Source organism: Nycticebus coucang, chromosome 6, assembly GCF_027406575.1.
Source record: "Nycticebus coucang isolate mNycCou1 chromosome 6, mNycCou1.pri, whole genome shotgun sequence".
NCBI classification, from domain to species: domain Eukaryota; kingdom Metazoa; phylum Chordata; class Mammalia; order Primates; family Lorisidae; genus Nycticebus; species Nycticebus coucang.
Window position 1 is genome coordinate 125,787,047 of NC_069785.1, and position 21,367 is coordinate 125,808,413.

The window sequence follows — 21,367 nt, forward strand, 5'->3', positions numbered from 1 at the left end:
TGGGCTCAAGTGATTCTCTTGCCTCAGCCTCCCAAGTAGCTGGTACTACAGGCAGCCCGCCACAACACCCGGCTATTTTTTGTTGCAGTTGTCATTGTTGTTTAGCTGGCCCTGGTCACATTTAAACCCACCAGCCTCAGTATATATGGCTGGTGCTATAACCACTGAGCTGCGGACGCCGAGCCAGGTCTATTATGATTTTATGGGACCATGATATATGATGATGGTCCATCATTGACCACTGTGTTATTATGTGGCTCATGACCATTGATGACAAAGCTGTAGTAGTCAAAACAGCATAGTATTTGCATAAAACACAGCATAGATTTGCATAGACCAGTGGAACAGAATACAGCGCCTAGAAATAAACAGACACATATTAATCAAATTTATCTTTGACAAGCCCACTAAGAAAACACAATAAGGAAAGGACAGCCTGTTTAATTATTAATAAATAGTGCTGGGAAAACTGGAAAGCCACATGGGAAAGAATGAACTTGGACCCTTATTGCATAACATATCCAAAAGTTAACTCAAAATGGATTAGAGACTTAAATGTAAGACCTGACACTGTGCATCTCCTAGAAGAAAACATGGATGAAAGGCTCCTTGACACTGGCCCTGGCAATGAGTTTTTGGCTATCACGTAAAAAGCACAGGCCTACGAAAGGAAACAAACAAGCAGGACTACATCAAACTAAAAACTTCTTCAAAGCAAAGGGAAGAATCAAGAAAATAAAAAAGCAACCTATGGAACGAGAGAAAAACCGAATATCCTATAAAGGGCTGTTTCCCCTGTCGACACTCACCCAGGCTGGGGGTCCACAGGAGATGACCCGACAATTGACGCCCAGGCATGGAGCTAAGAGGGAACACGGTGATCTCACAGTCGCTCAGGAGGATGGCACACAGGTTGGCCGCGTTCATCTCTTGGTAAGAGAGAACAAAGGCGCCAAAAGCCTGACGGTGGGGTTAGTTCTCTCTCTCTTCAGCCTGTATCTCCCCTTCATCTTCGCTTCCTCCATTTCTGCTTACCGGACCCCACCTTTCTCCTTTCTTGTGCCTCATTTTATAGTATCTGCTGTTGGAGTTCGCACCAAGCAAGTTTCTCACACTGTGCCGCTCCTCCGTTTCCTCCAGAACCTCCTGTGGCATAAGGCAGCCCCTCCAGGCTCCCCCCTTTTTTAGGCAGGAGGGATTCCAACAGCAGGTCTGACCTCATCGGGGGCTTACGTGGATCTGCTGGTAGCTAAGAGGCTGGGAAAACTTCCCTTCTCTCTTCTCCCCGCTGGTTGTCCGTCTGCTGGGGACAAATGGCCTCATTTGACAGTCTGGATGTGCCGCTCTCCGGCTCTCTTGAAGGCGGCTTTTGGGAAGGGAGGCAGACAGAGTGCGAGGGTGTCAGCCATTCCCTTTGCTTCTTTTTACCCTTTCCCTGCTTTTGGCACTGTCCCATTTAAGTAAAGTGGGGAGTTCCCCCTCGCCCACCGCACACTGTAAACTGCGGATCCTCCTGACATGCTCTGGCGGCACTTTTACCTTCTTCCATGTGTCCTGTACCTCCATTTAAGTACTTTCTCTTTGTGTAGGCCAGTGAACGGCAGTGGTGTCCTTGCCCCCCACCCCAACTCCCATCCCGTACTACTTGGGACGTCTTCCATTTTACTTGGGAGCTCCATGTATAGGGATCTGATCAAGATTTTCCACCAGCCGAGAGTGGCTTTTATATTTTTTGTCTATTTTTTATGTTTTACCTGCAGTTGTTATGTGTCAGTCTTTTACTAAAGAACAAAAGCACACAGATTACAACTCCAAAAACTCCTCTGTGCCTCCAGCTGTAAAGTCCTGACCAGGGCCTTACAGCCCTTCTTACTGGCATTAGCCACCAGTGTCCGTGGTATCCGGAGAGAGGCAGTTTGAAATTAAGTGACTGGGAGATAACTGGCACCTGTTTACCCCAATCTTTAGGCCCAGGTGGCATCTAGTATTGGACCATCAGGGGTCCTCAAACTTTTTAAACAGGGGGCCAGTTCACTGTCCCTCAGACTGTTGGAGGGCAAGACTATAGGTTAAAAAAAAAACAAAAACCATGAACAAATTCCTATGCACCCTGCACATAACTTATTATGAAGTAAAAAAACAAAACGGGAACAAATACAATCACACTGCCTCACGTGGCCCGTGGGCCACAGTTTGAGGACCCCTGAATTCTAGATTCTAGAATTTGTGCTGTGTAGCCTACGGCCAATTCAACCCAGCAGCCTGCCAGGTTGGCACTTTTCCCAAATCCCTCTAAATATGCCCTAGTGACCCTTTCATTAACCCCCCTTATAAAGAAGGAAGAGGAGCCCCCCTCCCCAGGTAAAAGAGGAAAGACTGTCACCTAACTCACAGCTGGTGCCCCAGCTTCCTCCCCACCCAAGCCTCACAAATTATCTCTTGAAACTATGCTTGCTGAAGCTTTGCAGGAAGACTCTGAGCCTGAAGAAATTTTGCAGGCGTTTCCTGTTCAAATTTCTGAATGCAGAAGGGCCCCCAAATATGTTGCCCTCCTATTTAAGCTTATGAAAACTCTTGGGGCGGCAGCTAGAATGGTATCCAGAATAGCTACACCAGGGCCTTCATAATAATATCTCTAATAGCAACATCGTGACCCTTTCTCATTGGAGACTTCTAGTTAAAACTGTTACTACCCCTGCTCAATATAGCATTTGGTTACATGAATTGGAAGAAAATTGTCTCCATATTGTCAAAAAAACCACTGGAACTAGAGATAATGGTATTCTGTTTGATATACTTGCTGGCCCAGGCAAATTTTCCAGGACAAAACAAGTGCACCTGGATCATAGGGTCTTCCAGCTTTGGTCCTCTGCACTGTAAAAGGCTGGTTTAAAAAGTGCCTGGCCCTAGTTCCCCTGCAGGCACATTTGGTAACATCATGCAAGGGCCTAAAGAACCCTATTTAGATTTTATCAATCACCTTTAGCAAGCTATAGATCGCCAAATTGATCACCCAGATGCTGGTGAAGTCCTTTAAACCAGTTGGAACATACCAGTGCCAATGCTGATTGCCAGCAGGTTATTTTGACCATTTTCATAAGCAAGCTTCCTGTTCTAATAACTGATTTCATCAAAGCTTGCCAAATTGTCTGTTCTGAATGCTTCCAGTGTGAGGCTGCTGCACAGGCCCAAGCTCAAGGCCTAGCCACAGCTTTAAATACTAACAAACGATGCTTTAAATGTGACCAAAATGGACATTTCCAAAGGTCCTGTCCCCTTCAATCTGATAACGAGCCACAAAAATCCAATCTCCCCCAAAAGATCTGTCCCAGATATAACAAAGGCTTTCATTGGGCCAATCAATGCCACTCTAAATTGGATGATAAAGTCAATCTCTCCCTACGGTGGAGAAACTGGGGGAGGGGAGCTGGTTCTAGTGTCCACCCCTCAGTTCTCACACAGGGCTTCAGAGGCCACTGCCCCATTAGGGCAGACAGGCACCCCCCACCTCCAGCGCCTTTGACCAGTCTCTTCCTTACAACCTTCAATTCCAAACAGCCTTTGCTTTTCCTGACTATAAATGACAATTCACTGGTATCATAGATACTGGTGCTGATATCACAATTATTTCCACCAGAGATTGGCCTCCTACTTGGGAAATGGAGGCCTCTTTGACTACCGTCACTGGTGTGGGAATAATCCAAATTCCCTCCTGAGTAAACGTCGCCTGCCTTTTGCTGGGCCAGATGGGCAAAAGTCATTTTTAGAGCCTTAAATTCTGAATATCCCACACTTTGTGGGGCAAGGATCTCTTGTCCCAATGCAAAATAGAAAACTCTACCAAATCAAATTTATCTTCATGGCCACTGACATCAATCACCCATTCAAACTCACCTAGAAATATGACTGTCCAGTTTGGTTGGATCAATGGCCAATAAGGGGAGAGATTAAAACAAGTAAAAATTCTTGTTCAAGAACTTCTAGGGTGGCGCCTATGGCTCAGTGATTAGGGCGCCCGCCCCATATACTGAGTGTGGCGGGTTCAAACCTGGCCCCAGCCAAACTGCAACAAAAAAGAATAAAAGTACATACATTAAAAACAAACAAACAAACAAACAAAAAACAACTTCTAGATGGTCACCCTGAACCTTCCCCCAGTCCCTGGAATACCCCCATTTTTTCTGTTCTTTAGCTGCAGGCACTTACTCTTCTGCATCAACCAAAGCTCAGTGTTGTCATATTTCCTAGCCTTGAGAAAGGTTAGGAAATATGCTTTGTTTTTGTTTTTTTATTTTGAAAACTAAGTCAAGGTTAAGGGGAAATTGCAAGTTTAAAGATCTAATTGCAATTCTAGAATCAGGCAGCATTTCATGCTATAGAACAGAATTCCTGCTCTTCTGGGCTTTATAGAAGGTTTTGTTTTTGTAAGGTGGGAACAAAAATAACCCCCAGAACAACAGAGACAAGCAGATTGCTTAACATCAAACGACTTAGGTTACTTTTTTTGCTAAGGTTTAGAGCAGAAGAGACCTCCTTATTTTGATGACTCAGATTGAGCTGTTTTGGATTGGTGGCTGTGAATCTCCTGTTTTCAGGAAACACTGGTCTGGGGGGTCTATCTATTTCCTTACAGTTTCAGTTTAATCATGTGGCACTTAGCATGAGAGATTCCATTTTAGTTTGATCTGGTCTGTTGGAATCTAGTAAAGAAGATGAGTAAAACAATGGCCTCTCATAAAATGTAACAGGTGTGAGCCAAAATAAAATTTTAAGCCCCACCCAAGCCAACTGCATGGACCCACGTCTTAGCCAAGGGAGCCTCAGAAAAACCTTAAAGCTGGTTGCCAGGCATGGGGAGAAGGCAGGACAGCCCTGACTAGTTATCCCTCCTCCCTTTTGGAATTATTCCCAGATGATATTGACACTCCAGGCTCAAGAGCCCACATTGAGAACCATTACACTTGAGGCTCCTGAGAAGGTTGATTTACAAGTGTGACCACCAAATTTCATGTTTGGGACAGCTAACTACCACACACACACACACACACACACACACACACACACACACGAGAACTGCACACTGGCACACCCAAGCAAAACTCTAAGAACCTACAAATATTCCTGGTACTCTGCAGAGATTTTCCTTGCCTTGTTAAATGAAATTTATGGTAGGCCATTGTTTTTGGACAGATCACATCAAATTAGAATGGAGTCTTCAATGCTAAACGCCACTTAATGAAACTGCACTTTGAAAGAAGCCAGTTCTTTAAACAAAAAAACAAAAACAGAAAAACAAAAACAGGGTGTTTATACTAACCAATCTGAAAGTGTCCAGTTTACCTGAGCTGACACAAACCAGTCAGCTTTAAAATAAAACCATTTGTTTTAACCCTATAAGTAACTTTGAAATAACTTATTTCTGTTTACTCAGCCCTTTTCTGCCCATAAAGCCAACTTCCTCTGTTCCCCACATGGGAGCTCCTATTCTATCTTATGGATCATGATGCTGCCCTGATTCATGAATAGTAAATAAAAGCCAATTAGAGTTGTAAACTAAATTTGTGATAACTGTGAATGTTTAAAAAAAAAAAGACCTGCACTATGGTAAAGGCCTCTCAGTCCATTTCTTTTTCTTTTCTTTTTTTAATTAAATCATAGCTGTGTACATTAATGCACTCATGGGGTACAATGTGCTGGTTCTATATATAATTTGAAATATTTTCATCAAACTGGTTAACATAGTCTTCACAGCATTTTCTTAGTCATTGTGTTAGGACATTTATATTCCACACCTAGTAAATTTCACATGTACCCTTGTAAGATGCACCCAATCGGCACGTTGTCACCCTGTAAAAGCTTACATAAACCGGTTCACCCAGGTTCCAGCCACTCAACGCCACAGACCCTGTGTTGAAAAACATCTCCACCTGCCTGGCAAGAGGAGAGGGCCTCCGACCTCTGTGTCAGAGGCCACTTCGGCCAGTTCTCCGGCCGGCGGCTGCGGGACCTCACTATTTTAGGGATGGCTGAATAAATACTGTAAGCCTGCTTGGTAGGACTATCAAGACCAAGCACCCGTGCCGGTTAAAAAGCAAGTAAACAAACACACATGACGCAACTCCATTCTGCACCACCTGAGTCGCACAATCGGGTTCCCGCCCACCCTGCCCTCCAGGAGCCTGCCGGGGCGTGGCCGCGGGCTCAGCGCCCACGTGACCTCGGAGAGCCGCGCGCCGCCGGGTCGCGCGATCCGCCGTCATATCAGCTTATGCCTCCGGCCCCTGATTGGCTGACTGCGCCCGCCGCGCCGCGCGTGGACCCTCGTTCCGCCCCGCCCTGCGCGCTCGCTGACTGCGCTTCATCCCTGTCAGCCCCGCGAACCGAGGCGCGCAGAGCAGCCGAGGACCCTGCCAGGGAGGCGCGGCGGGTGGACCGGGAAGGAGGCGGAATACCTCTGAGGCGGCCCGGGCGGGTGAGGCGGAAGGCGAGCGGCAGAAAAGGTGAGCGAGAGAAGTTAGGAGGATGTCGCCCGCCTGGGGGAGATGGGGGCGCGCCGGGCCCTCCTGGTTCTCCGCGCGCCGCGGGCGTCCCCCGAAGGCTTTCCCTAAATGCCGGGCGGCGGACGGGCGCTGGGAGCGCCGCCGAGAAGCCGGCCCTGCCCCCGCGGTGACCCGTAGCAGACGCTGGCAGGTGGCCGGACATCCTACCGCGGGCTGCGAGGGCTGCGCCCGGGCGAGCGCCGGGCGTTGGGGACGCGCGGGCCTGGCCGGCCGGGGCTGCGGGACCTCCGGCCGAGGAGCGGCCATTGGCGAGAGCGGGGAGTTCGGGTTGGATGGGGAGGCCTGGACGTGGAGGAACCGACGCGTGGGGGCCTGAAGGAAATGCAGTGTTTGGAGTTGGCCAGTGCAGATCTCTTACCCAGGCAAGTCTGGCAGCCAAACACTAACGCTTTACTTTTTCCTTCATTCTTTGAGAGATTTTTTTTTTTTTTAAGGGGCAGAGGAATTAGGCTGAAGAATTGGTGGGAGTTGTAACCTCCTGACCGTTGCAGTACAAGCCTCAGTTACTTGGGCCTAATGAAATTCGGGTGGAGGGACAACAATTTAGGGCTAGAACAGACTAGGAGAGAATGGGAAATAAACCTATTACTTCAGCATTGTAAAAGGAAGACTCAGGTATCCTGCCATCCGTAGGTTGCAGCAGCGAAGATTTGGAGGTGGTATAGGTGAAGGAAACATTCCCTCAATAGATAAAGTTTCCAAACTGGGAAGTTTGTGGCAGCCTGGTACTTTTAGCCAAAGCCTTTAATGCGATTATGTTTATATCATTTTTAAGTTTTTAAGTTTTAATGATAAATATCTGTTGATTATAAATATATGACCCCTGATCATTTATAGAGTGCTTTTCCATTCATTATGTAATGTAGTTAGGATGAAATTTCCATCTGCACATGAAACATCTTGAGAAATAACATAATGTAACAAAGAGAACAGGCTCTGGAATGTACATCACAGTGGTTGTCACTGAACAAGTTATTTAAACACCCTGACCTCGGGTGGCGCCTGTGGTTCAAAGAGTAGGGCGCTGGTCCCATATGCCGGAGGTGGCGGGTTCAAACCCAGCCCTGGCCAAAAACCACACACACACACACACACACACACACACAAAAGAAACACCCTGACCTCCGTTTCCCTATCTGTATAGTAGGGATATAGAAGTACTCTCCTGCAGTTGTGAGAATTAGATAAGGCTATAAACAAAAGTGCTTAAAATAATACTTGGTTGTCAATAAATGTTAGCTATTGTCTATGCTTTTTAAGTGAAGCAAAAAGTTAATGATAGACTCGGCTGTTCAAAGCCCAATATTGTTCTATTGATAATTGTATTTTAAGAAAAGGTTTCTTTATTTCTGCAAAGGTAAAATAATATTTGATATCAGCTTCTGTTTTAAGCAGGGGTATGTATGGCCTGTGGAGCCTCTTATTCAGGGTTATCACTCCTTAAACTTGCATGCAAAATTATGTAAGTTTGTAGAGTTTTTTTTGTTTTTGAGACAGAGTCTCACTTTGTCACCCTGGGTAAAGTGCTATGGTGTTATAGCTCACAGCAACATCAAACTCTTGGGCTCAAGTGATTCTCTTGCCTCAGCCTCCGGAGTAGCTGGGACTACAGATGCCCACCACAATGCCCAGCTTATTTTTAGAAACAGGGTCTCTTGCTCTTGCTCAGGCTTGTCTTGAACTCGAAGCTCAAGCATTCCACCCGCCTCGGCCTCCCGGAGTGGTAGTGTAGAATAGTTTAAAATTAGGTTGTTGATGAGTTGAGGTAGTGGTAAAGAGGGAGTAGAACTTGGTGAAAGTCCATGGACTTTGCAACCAGTGTATGTGTGTTTGCATCCTGCTCCAGTATGTATTTATTTTATGACTCTGGGCAAGTTACTTAAATTTTCTGGGCCTACCTTCTCTAAAATAAGAATAATAAATATATTACCTAATTCTTGGAGTTTCTTGAAAGGGTTAAGTGAGTTAATACATGCAAAATATTTATAGTGCCTAGTATGTAGTAAATATTAGCTACTGTCAATTATTTTTCAAAGGAGAGTTAAAAAGCACCTTTTTTGTCTTATATGACATTAATTTTGACTCATTCTCAGCTCCCTTATCAATAATAATAACAGCTCTTATTTATTACCTTGTATGTGTCAGTTAGGGTCTCTGAAGTTCACAACAGTCCTATACTGTAGACATGTTACCTCCATTTTACAGATGGGGGTTTTTTAATATAAACTTGCCTCAAAATTTAATGGCAAGGTCCAGATATTATTGATTTCAGAAGATTTTATGTGTTAGACATCAGAAATTACAGCTCTATGCTAACAAGTACATAATTACTATATTTGACAAATAGAATTATTGGAAACTAAAATTCTACACTTAAAACAGGTTTAATTTCAGTGTCTAATTTGCCTTTAAGTTGACTATTCCCTTCCAGGCACTGGTTTACTGTTATAGCAATCATGTGCAGGAAATAGGCAAATTAACACAATTAGCATAGTCTTCAGGTAAAAGCAACATTGAAGAGCTTTTTTAAGTTAGGGACTCATTAAGGTTTTTGCTTATATCTGATATTTAAGATTGAATGCAGAAAATTCCTAGGTAATGTTTAAATCTTTTTTGCTGTATCTGGGAACTTACTGAATTAGGGTGTGTAGCACTGTAGGTAACACGCAGATTAGTCTGTCAGCTCTTAGCAACCTTTAGTGGGGTATAGCATCCTTTCCAATTACTAAATGTGTAGTGAACTTCTGCTACACTGCCTCCTTGACCATCTTCATACTTATGAGTTCAACTACTATCTGTATGCAAGGCTTGCTTTTGAATTTCAGCTTCATATTTACATGTGGCCTACTTCTTGTGCCTGGAAACCCAGGTGAGCTACAGGTAATTAGATTTTAAGATCCAAATTGAAACCATCATTACATAAACCACTCCAGACCTACCCTACCAGCATCTGTCTACGAGCTGTGCCCATATCTCTACTGCAGTTATCATGACACCACCATCCACTGAGGCAAGCTACAATCTCAGTCATCCTAGATTTTTACTTTTTCACATTCCAACATCTGCGAGTTAGTCAAGTCCTGTGGATTTATTTCTTCCTTTATTTCTTCCTCCGCTGCCTGAGATCAGGCTGTCATTGTCTCTGGTGTGTCAACCACAGGAGCCACCAGACTAATCTCCCTGCTTCTGATTGGTATTCCATATTTCTAATGGAATATTTTTTATGAAATATGGATCTAGTTATCCCTTTTTCCATCAGAAATCTTTAGTGTTTTTCCCCATTGTGTGTGATAAAGAAAAGTCAAATTCTTAATAGCATGGTGGATCCTTTCATAGTCTTAACACCAGCCTTCTCTTATCAGGTTCTTCCCTCTGCCTGACGCTGATCACACTGTTTCTTGGCCACCGGCCGCGCAGCAAGCCATGAACTTGCCACGACCTGTGCTTTGCACTTGCTACTTTATTTGAAATGGCTAACTCTGACCTTTTCTTTCTGGTGATGTCCTTCAAAACCCAAATCTAATGTCATATTCACTAAGAAGCCTTTTACTGGAAGCCGAGGTACTTGTGTTGTCTTCTGATTTCATAGAATTTGCATATACGTCTTTATTATAGCACTTGTCACATTGATGGAATTATTTGTTTGTGGAGTTGCCTTAGCTTTAAAACTGATCTACACTGTATCTTTTTAAATCTTTGTATGCTCAGTACCTAGTGTAGTGCTTAACACTTAATAAATTATTATTCGAATGAATTAACAATAGCATATATGATGAGGGATATATGTTACTATCTGGCATTTTGTGTTAATTAAATTTTTCTTTTCCCCGACAGCGAGAAAATGTTCATAATTCATATCATAAACAAAGGGCTAAACTCCCTAATAAGTAAGGCGCTTCTAGAATTTGACTTTTATGAAGAGACTAAAATTTCAGTGAGAAAATGGGCAAAGGATAAAAACAGATAAACACAGAAAAAATATAAATTATTCTAAACATAAATGTTCATCTTCATTTGCAATAAAGTAAACGTACATTAAGTATACACCAGGATATACTTTTTTTCCTATTAGATTAATGCCTTGCAAAAGTTTGTTGGTATCCTTTGTTGGTAAGATTGTAGAGAACTAGGTACTATCCTACATTGTTTCAAGACTTACAAAATAGTACAACCCCTAAGGACAGCAATTATCAATATCTATGAAAAGTAGGAATGCAGTAACTCATTGCTCATTGACATAGCTCTTCTGCTTGTAGATATTAACCCAATGCGAGATTAGACATTGTAGCCCTGTTTTTTTGTTTGTTTGTTTGTTTGTTTGTAGAGACAGAGTCTTACTTTACTGCCCTCAGTAGAGAGCCATGATGTCACATGGCTCACAGCAACTTCCAGCTCTTGGGCTTAGGTGATACTCTTGCCTCCAGTCTCCCGAGCAGTTGGGACAACAGGTGCCTGCCACAATGCCCGGCTATTTTTTTGTTGCAGTTTGGCCGGGGCTGGGTTCGAACCCGCTACCCTTGGTATATGAGGCCGGCACCTTACTCACTGAGCCACAGGCGCCGCCCCATTGTAGTCCTATTTGTAATAGCAAAAGATTGGAAGCTACCGATTGGCTATCGGGTTCATAATCCCTTAGCCACAATTTGGGAGTGTGGAAGACCCTGGAAACCAAACTGTTATTTTGTTTTGTTTTAAGTTCAGTGCTTAAACTCATTTGATGACAGACCCTGACTCATCTGATGCGGTGCCTACTAGGCATTCCTGCCTGTTTGCTGGTACTGGTGGTGGTGTTATTCCTTTGGGTTTAATTGCATGTGAAAATAATATGGTATGTGAATTGTACCTCACTGGAAAACAATGAGCAAGAATGGAACATCTGTCATTAGTTCCAGCACAGAATATGAAGTAGTTGTGGGAGCTTGTGGCTGGTGTGTCTGTCTGACATCCTCCTGAAGGAGAGAGCGTGGGAACTACCACCATGCATGAGATCATTTGACCTCTGGTAGTGCTCAAAGGTTTTATTTATTTCACCTTAGAGCTTGTGTGGTATGATTACTCTTGTCCCTAGTATGTGTGTCAAGAAGAATCATAGTTTAATATCATAGCTGCTGGAGGCACTGTTAACAGATGGCACTAATAAGAGCCTGACCAAAAGTAGTAAAAGAAAACACAGAAGACTCAGATGTCCACAGGAGGCTTTGAAAAGCTCTCAGATTTTCCTGGGATTCTAGAATGATTCCCAGAAGCAGGGCAGTGTACATAACCAAGAAAGATGGGAGAAGGTGCTGACTCTAATCTTTAGCTGACCTTGAGGGTTTGTGCAAGCAAAATGTGAAGGCTAGGCAAGAGTTGTAGACTGCCCACAGAAGTACTGAAAACGGCCTAACAGCACCTTCTCAAAGGATTGGAGACTTAACTGGTTCACGGCATTTGAGAACATTTTTCCAGTCATTAGTAAGACTTCAGTGTCTGCACATAACAAAAGATACAGGGACTATACAGTTAGTCCAGGAAAGTCACTTAAATGCACAGAGAATCCCTGGGGTGGAGGGTGGGACATACAGAGAATCTGATTTCCAGAGTTACTACATTGTATTATTTAAAATGTTCACTTTTTTGCAAACAATTATGAAACACAAAGAAACAAAATATGGCCCAAACACACAAAAAGGCAATCAATAGGAACTGTCCCTGAGAAAGCCCAGGTGTTGGACTTACTGGACAAAGACCCTAATCACGTACTATAAACATGTTAAAAGAGCTGAACAACAGTTTGTGTATACAACTAAAAGAAACTTATGTGAACAGTTTCCCACCAAGTAGAGAATATCAATGAAGTGATAGAAATTATTTTTAAGGAACCAAATGGAAATGTAAAAATAGAAAATGACAATAACTTTTTAATAAAATTAAAAATTAACTGTTTAGCCTAACAGCAGATATGAGCTGACAGAACACAGAATTAAGAATCTGAAGATAGGTCACTTGAGATCATATAGTCAGGAATAGAAAGAAAAGGGAATGAAGAAAAATGAGCGGAGCCCCAGAGATTTGGTGGACCCCATGGAGCATAGCAGCATAAGCACAATGGGAGTCCCAGAAGGAGAAGAGAGAAGTGTGTTCCGAGTGCATTGTAATAAGTAGGGGCTCCAAACTGTCTGAATTTGATGACAAACATTAAACTGCACATCCCAAGAGCTCAACAGTAGGGGATGGGGTTTCTCTTTGTGGAAGTAAAAAGGTTCTGAAACTACACATTGGTAATGATTACATAGCTCTGAGAATATGCTGAAAAACAAGTGAATCATAATCTTTAAAGGGGTGAATTTTATGGTATGTGGATTGTACCTCAAAAAATTACTTACTTAAAAACAAAAAAAGGAGGATGTTCTTTATATAGAGATGGAAATATCTCTAAAATACTATTAAATAAAAGAAGAAGGGAACTTCCCGGTGTACATAGCATGGCAGTTTTGTAAGGAAAGAGGGAAAGAAAAGTTAGTAGTTGTTTGATCTGACATTAAAAAAAGACAGAAGGATTCATGAGAAACTGACAAATATGGTCACCCAGACAGCTGGAGTGAGATGACATTTGTATTTACAGATATGTGGGTGAAAGCCAAACTTCTTTTTTTTTTTTTTTTGTTAAATCATAGCTGTGTACATTAGTGCAATCGCCTGTACCCATTCTAAAGATGCACCATAGATGTGGCCCCACGCATTACCCTGCCTCCACCAAAACCTTCCCCCTCCTTCCCCTTCCTTGGCCCTTTCCCCATAGTCTTGTGCTATAGTTGGGTTATAGTCTTCATGTGAAAGCTATAATTTAGCTTCATAGTAGGGCTGAGTACGTTGGATACTTTTTCTTCCATTCCTGAGATACTTTGCTAAGAAGAATATGTTCCAGCTCCATCCATGTAAACATAAAAGAGGTAAAGTCTCCATCTTTCTTTAAGGTTGCATAGTATTCCATGGTATACATGTACCACAATTTGCTAGTCCATTCGTGGGTCGATGGGCACTTGGGAAAGCCAAACTTCTCATTAGTCTTTTTATATCAGTTTCTCATATTGAACTATTATGATTTTTATTTCGTGTCTTTTTTTTTTTTTTTTTTGTAGACAGAGTCTCTCTTTGTCCCCCTGGGTAGACTAATGCTGTGATGTCATAGCTCACAGCAACCTCAAACCCCTGGGCTCAAGTGATTCTTGCCTCCCCAGTAGGGAGTACATGAGACTAAGGCACCCACCACAACACCCGACCATTTTTTAAAGACAGAATCTTGCTCTTGCTCAGGCTGGTCTCAAACTCATAAGTTCAAGCAATCCATCCACCGTGGCCTCCCAGAGTGCTAGGAACTATAGGAATTATTAAAGTGACTTTCTAAATTCCTGTGGGGATTTAGTGGGAGAAAACTCATGGGGAATCTAGTGGAGGAAATAGGCTACAAATAAATCAATAAATATTTCCAGAATTTTCCTTTCTTGTAGGCTATTTTATTTCATAAGTTGATCTTTGCTTACACAGCTCAATATGTAGGAGATAAAGGCCATTTGAATACCTGAGTCTACTGAGAGTAGGCAGCTTGCAGACTGGTTTTTTGTTGGTGGTGTTTAAAAATCTCAATTACAAATGAGAGCATCTTATTACTTAGATGGTGAACACATTTTCCTCTGCAAACAGTGCAACAAAGAATGAGTGAGAAGATCATAAGTGATAGATTACATGCTTACCATTAATGGCACTGGACTATACTTTACCAGGACCATGAGTATAGAACAGACTTAAGTATTTTTTTAATTGACCTGAAGATTTTTAAAGTTTAAGCATCTGGACAGGAATTGGCAAACTTTCTGTAAAGGGCCACATGGTAAATATCTTTGGCTTTGTTGGCCAAACCCTTTCTGTTGCAGTGACTCCACCCTTCTTTTGTAGTAGAAAACAGACAATGTCAACATCTGTGTTCCAATAAAGCTTTTTTATACAAACAGGCTGAGTTTGGCCCGTGGGCTGCAGTTTGCCAACTCCTGATCTAGAATGTTGATTGGGGAGAGAGAAATAAATGTGTTCTAGTTCTTAATCCGAAGAATACTTCTTGGAGGCCGAGCACAGTGGCTCACGCCCGTAATCCTATGACTTTGGGAGACCGGAGGCAGGTAGATTGCCTGAGCTGGGAAGTTCAAGACCAGCCTGAGCAAGAGTAAGACCCTGTCTCTAAAAATGTCCAGGTGTTGTTATATAAGCCTGTAGTTCCAGCTATTTGGAAGGCTGAGGCAAGAGGATCACTTGAGCCCAAGAGTTTGAGGTTGCTGTGGCATCATAACACTCTACTGAGAGCAACAAAGTGAGACTGTGTCTTTAAAAAAAAATGAATGCTTCCTTGTCCAGTATACTAGCTATACCTGTAATCCTAGCACTCTGGGAGACCAAGGTGGGAGGACCTCTTGTGCTCAGCAGTTTGAGACCAGCCTGAGCAAGAGCTAGACCTGTCTCTACTGAAAATAGAAAAAATAAGCCAGGAGTGTTGGTACACATCTTTAGCCCCAGCTACTTGGGAGCCTTACGCAGGAGGATCACTGGAGTCTGGGAATTTGAGGTTGATGTGAGCTATGATGCCACTACACTCCAGCCTGGGCAACAGAGCTAGACCCTATCTCTATTTAAAACAAGAGAATACTTACACCTTGGTTCAGGGAGTGTCATGAGAACAGGTAGTCCCTGATTTCTGTGATTGTGTTGGCAGCATAGATATCTTTTAGAGAGTTTATCTTATTTTATCTTTGTTTCTGTCTGAAATAAAAATCTTGAAATGTGGGTTCTTGAAGGAGGGAAATGTAGCTGAAACTTGAAGCACTAAAATGCGTATAGGTCTGGGCTTAATAGCTTGATGACCTTAGAGAAGAATGTCCCAGCCTCAGTTTCTGTAACTGAGCTTTAGTGTCCCTTTATAGGATATGAGGAGATTGAACTTGACATGGTATTTTAGTTGCTTCTCACTTTGAAGAGGATTCTGGTGGCAAGAGACTTCTACCACATCTGATTGTTCTCAAATCAGGAACTTCAGATATATTTTCTAAAAAATTTTTTGCTCAGAAAATTGTAGACATGGTAAATAAAGTGACTGTTAAATGTGCTTATCTTTCAGGGGCTAAGATGGATCTTGTACTCAATGCTGCTGATTATTATTTTTTTACGCCATACGTATATCCAGCCACGTGGCCAGAGGATGACATCTTCCGACAAACTATCAGTCTCCTGATTGTAACAAATATTGGTGCTTATATCCTTTATTTCGCCTGTGCAACACTGAGCTATTATTTTGTCTATGATCATTCATTAATGAAACATCCACAATTTTTAAAGGTATGAGATTTTCTTAACTATTTTCTAACTATTACTATAGTAAAAAAAATCTGTGAGATTTTCAAATTAAACTAGTTATACATAATTAAATTGTTTTGAGATTAGCCCCAAATGAGTTAGATATTTTTGTGAGTACTAATCCCTCTCTCCTTCCCTTAACTTAAACAAATCTAGCTTTTTATTTATTTATTTTTTTGCAGTTTTTGGCTGGGGCTGGGTTTGAACCCCCACCTCTGGTATATGGGGACAGTGCCCTACTCCTTGAACCACAGGCACCACGCACAAATCTAGCTTTTTTAAAAACCCATAAATCTGGTATCTTATCTCGTTAGATACATAGAAGAGAGCATCTATGCTGATATTGAAGAAATAAACATACACCTTTACGTAATTATTTTTAATATATGACTTTTACAAACTGAAATGTTTTTGCCATGTTGTGGATTTTTTCTTGTAAGGGAATTCAAACTCATTTTAGAGTGATTTAGAAATTATGTTTGCATTTCAGTTATTCGTATTTGTTACTTTAAGGACCGACCAATATCCAAAAAATAGGATGGGGATGGAAGTTAATTATGAAAGAAATGATTATTCCATCATAGATATTTAGAATACAGATCTTGTGGGAAGGAGGAAGATTTTAGAATTTAACACATTTATTTCATTTGCTCAGTACAAAAGGAATGTCTTTCTTATCCATTTCCATGTATTAAAATTTTAATAGGAACAGTTTGGAGGTAAACTCTTTCATATAAAAGACATTTTTAAAATCCTGTTCAAAACAAGTTTATGCTACTTTTGTGCAACATAGATTTTGTGATTTTTAAGCATTGGAAATTTCATTTTCAGAATCAAGTTTCTCGAGAGATTAAGCATACTGTCCAGGCCTTGCCATGGATGAGTATTCCTACCGTGGGCCTGTTCCTGCTGGAGTTGAGAGGTTACAGCAAATTATATGATGATGTAGGAGAGTTCCCAAATGGTAAGTAAGTGCCAGGAATGTCAGCAAAACTGGTCTGGGTTTCTTTAAACAACCAAATGTCCAAATGTGCATCTTTTTTTCTCTTCTCTTCTCTTTATTGTTTTGAGACGGAGTCTCACTCTGTCTCTTTGGGTAGAGTGCCATGGCGTCATAGCTCATAGCAACCTCAAACTCTAGGGCTTAAGCAATCCCCTTGCCTTAGCCTCTCGAGTAGCTGGGACTATAGGTGCCACAACAACAGCTGGCTATTTGTAGAGATGGGGTCTTGCTCTACTCAGGCAGGTCTTGAACTCCTGAGCTGAGGCAATCCACCTGCCTCGGCCTCTCCAAGTATGAGGATTTACGGGCATGAGCCACCTTGAGCCTGGCCCTTTTTTTCTCCTTTTAAATAATTATAAATTATTCAGGTTTTTTAAAATGTTCTATTTCCTTATTCATGTCTTGCCACTTATATATATACCTTTCTTCAGTTCTGTCAATTTTAAGTCTGTTGTAGATGAGATTGTGCCTGAAGGAAAACTGGAGTGATTAGCTCTACATCCCATCATTATTCTATTTTTGTTACTGCATTGAAACTTCTAAAAATAAAAACAACAACAACAACGTGAGTAGTATAGGTAATTGTTGAAAATCAGAAAATAAAGATTAAAAACCTTCTCATCCTCCTCCTTAGAAACCGTGAATCTTTTGGTTTCTATCCTTCCTCTGTCTGTGCCTGTAGACTTCACTATTTACACCAATGAAGTCCTGCTATGCAGACTGATTCGGACCCTGAGGTTTTTTTCTCTTAGCAATATGTGTGCCCCTATTTTCATGACAGTAAATATTGATGTTATACAATAGTGACAGCATTTTATTTTGTGGACATCCGTAATTTGGGGGAAGGATCTCTAAAAGTTAGACCTTCAGGTTGTTAGAATCATTTTTTCTTTGCAAAACAGTCCTGCAGTGCTAAATTCTTGTGAAGTGAATTTTAAGATACATTTTTAGTATCTAGTATATAGAAAGTAAGAGTAATAGTATTTATTGAGTGTTGATATGTGCTAAACTCTTCCCATGTATCAGTCCAGTTTTTCTACAACAAATCTATGAGGTAGGTGTTATTACTATGCTACTTTTATAGGTAAGTAAATGAAGTATACGGAGAGTTTCAGTAACAAATTGGGGTTGGATCTATGACTTGAGTGAACCCAGGTTTGCCAGCACCAATACCCATGAAGGAACAAAAAATTATGTATTAGGGTGATGAATTAGCTGGGCCTTGAAAAATAGGTAGGATTATGAGTAAAAATAAGGGGAGGGAGGGCGTTCTAGATTCTTGGAAAAGTAGGAGAGGAGGTACAGAGGTAAGAGCTCCAAGACATTGGGGGAACATTGAGTAACCAGCCCAGTTAGAGCTGAAGTACAGGAAGGATGAGGTTGGAAATACCAGCATGGGGTGAGTTATGGAGTGAATACTAGGCTTAAGGTATTAGTGGACAATAAAGTTTTAAGCAGGGAGATAATATGTCAAGATAGATTGTAGGAATAGTAACATGAATGAAATGAACTCAGTAATTTCAATAGTAAAGATGTCGTAAGAGTATCCTCTTCTGTCTCATCAACATCTTTATGGTTTAATTAGGAAATACCTAGGTGAGGTATTTCATGTACTTAATGAGAAGGTAATGAGGAAATGACCAGATTCCAGGGAGTCAAGGGAGATGAGTTTATATTGTTATAGTCTAGAATCCTATTTTTCACTTAGATGGACAGGTACGTAGTAAAAAGTAAACTCTAATCCTGGGAGCCCACTTTTGGTGACTCTGTTTGCTGTTCTCTCCTCCAGGCTGGTTCCAGGTACTGGTCAGTGTGGTGTCTTTCCTCTTTTTCACTGACATGCTCATCTACTGGATTCACAGAGGCCTTCATCACAGGCTGGTATACAAGGTAGAGTCATTTGTAGGGGAAAGAAAATATACTACACAGTTCAACAACGTATGATTATCAGTTCTCTTCTCAGTTTCCAAGAATTTCCTCTCACTATATTAAACGCCCAAGTAGACATAGCCATGACAGGTATTATTAGGTTCATTTTGTTCATATTCTTCATGAATCTGCCTTAAAATTTGTCTGTTTTTTGGTAAAAAAAAAAAAAAGAAGGGCATTTTATAAAATGATTTTGCTAATTTCAAAAGGATTTTCTAGTTAGGTGATTTCCACCACATGAGTATAGAAAGCTAAGTGGAATGTTATAATGTTACACCTGGTAAAGTTTTGTGGTGCTAACTGTGTCCTTTTCTTCCGTAGCATATACATAAACCTCATCATATTTGGAAGATCCCTACCCCATTTGCAAGTCATGCTTTTCACCCTATGGACGGCTTCCTGCAAGGTCTACCTTACCATATATACCCTTTTGTTTTCCCATTACATAAGGTGGTTTATTTAGGTTTGTATGTCTTGGTTAATATCTGGACAGTTTCCATTCATGATGGTGATTTCCGTGTCCCCCAGATCTTAATGCCATTTATTAATGGCTCAGCTCATCATACAGACCACCACATGTTTTTTGACTGCAACTATGGACAGTATTTCACATTGTGGGACAGAATTGGAGGCTCATTCAAAAATCCTTCCTCCTTTGAGGGAAAGGGACCACTTAGTTATGTGAAGAAGTTGACGGAAGAAATGTGCAACAGCCATTCAGAAAAGGGTGGTAAAAATGAAAAATTACTCAATGGAGAATTTACAAAGACTGAGTAGATGATTGCCCAATTATTCTTAAATGTTTTTAATAAGGAAAAACACTCTATGTACAGCCAAGATGCATAGCGTTGGTATCATGTGTAAATCAGCATTTTGAGTACTGCTGAGAAATGATCGTGAATGGTAATAAGAAGATGAAGTGAATACCAAGATTTTAATCTTGTGCTTAAAACACCAGATATTTATCCAAGGGACAACGTGTTTTCTAGCCAGCACATCTGTTTGTACAGCCTCAACAGCAATTTTAAATAAAATAGAGAACAAATTATTTAGGGTACTAGGATTTATCCTTTTGCCTTAATCATCCACGTTCATTAGGAAAAATTTATTGTGCTTAATAATACTGAGACTAAGAACCATAACCAAGAAATGCTAATATAAAAATTGTTCCTTGTTTCAGGAATGGTTAATTCTTCAGTATTGGCAGGATAATGACTGTTTATAGTGCTTTGGAAGTGGAAACATCAGTGTGAAAAAAACTTGGATATATTAGCCATGTAAGTGACCTGATTGATAGCACGTGTATTAAGACTCTCATCTTCCTACACTTAGGAGGCTCATTCTTGAGATATTATCAAATACTACATTTTACTGATGAATAAGTAAATTGGAATTTGAAAAATATTAATACTACCATGAGTTAATACACATCTGGGTTTATGTAACTGAAGGTTTTGATGGTTTAAGACCATTATTTAATAATGATAAGGATATGTGAACCTGCATATATTTAGGAAAAGAAATTTGAGGCCCAGGTAATATATTTGGTAGTCCTAATTTTTTAATTAATGCACTGCACTTTTGATGTCTCAAAGTTACAAGCCTGTAATTATTTTATAAAAGGAAATAATTGTGAACTATTTGGACTCCTCACTTGTATAGGTGACTTTGTTTTGAAATCTCCTTCTCCTTCTCCTTCCTTTTTCCCCAATTCCTCTGCATAAAGATTCAACAAATACTTTCATGAAGAAATTTGTGTTATAAATATATTGGGAAAATGTGGTTTGTAAAGGCATTCTATAAACTATTTATGCAAAATCAATAAAGTGTGATAATTACTGTTATTAAACTGTATCAGTTAAATACTGTCATAGCACAAAGTATTCTTTGCACAGATTTTTTAATTGCCAAATTGCACCCATAGAAAAATGTGTTTTAGAACATCACCAGATAACCAATGTCAAGGAGAGAAAGAGGTGGGGTATCACATTCTTTTTATATTTCACATCTTTATTAGATTTGACTGTTTTAGCAAGAGACCAGTCATCAAATTTAATGCCCAAGATCTAGAAGAAAATGTATTTTGTCTTTGAGTTATTGTTACATAGTGTCTTTAATGTACCAATTAGTATTTTGTAACAGATAAATTCAGTTGAGTGTTTTCCGCTAATCCCCCCCGACCAGTGCTCTATTTTGCCCATGAAAAAGAAGAAAATTAAGGAGAGGTAAACTTTGTTTCCTAATAATAACAGCTAATATTTACTGAGCGTTTCCTCTTTGCCAGGAAGTAGACAAACTTTAACATGAACAAACTAAGACCCAGAGAGGTTAACTATTCCAAGGGTTGTTTCTCTCTCCTGTGAAGTCCCCTGTGGACACTTGTGCTCAGTGGGCAGCTTTCCATGTTGTTCTGTGACCTGTCTTTGGGCTCTGCCTTTGAGTCTGTCGAGCCCTCTTTGTTGAAGGAACACATAGGGAAAGAAGGAAAAGATGG

The 21,367-nt window shown here is 41.0% G+C and overlaps 1 protein-coding gene across 5 annotated transcripts; it reads left to right on the top strand.

The window, feature by feature from the left end:
- Positions 1-523: 523 nt before the first annotated feature.
- SC5D (sterol-C5-desaturase) lies at positions 524-20,722 on the top strand. 5 transcript variants are annotated; one of them, XM_053593904.1, is made up of 6 exons: positions 6,327-6,500; positions 15,706-15,923; positions 16,773-16,905; positions 18,734-18,834; positions 19,195-19,279; positions 20,054-20,722. In XM_053593904.1, exons 2-6 carry the CDS (start codon positions 15,714-15,716, stop codon positions 20,083-20,085), a joined length of 561 nt encoding a protein of 186 aa, XP_053449879.1. In that variant the 5' UTR covers positions 6,327-6,500; positions 15,706-15,713; the 3' UTR covers positions 20,086-20,722. The 5 variants fall into 5 exon arrangements, with proteins under 5 accessions (XP_053449876.1, XP_053449879.1, XP_053449875.1 ...); XM_053593901.1 differs by lacking the exon at positions 6,327-6,500 and adding an exon at positions 524-933 and having other exon boundaries at positions 19,195-20,722; XM_053593900.1 differs by having other exon boundaries at positions 19,195-20,722.
- Positions 20,723-21,367: the final 645 nt, after the last annotated feature.

Excerpts from the sequence above, each read along its gene's own strand:
- SC5D (XM_053593901.1), top strand. The coding sequence starts at position 15,714 with ATGGATCTTGTACTCAATGCTGCTGATTATTATTTTTTTACGCCATAC. Across the intron at positions 15,924-16,772 it reads AACATCCACAATTTTTAAAG|AATCAAGTTTCTCGAGAGAT; the intron begins GTATGAGATTTT and ends TTTCATTTTCAG. Across the intron at positions 16,906-18,733 it reads TGTAGGAGAGTTCCCAAATG|GCTGGTTCCAGGTACTGGTC; the intron begins GTAAGTAAGTGC and ends TCTCTCCTCCAG.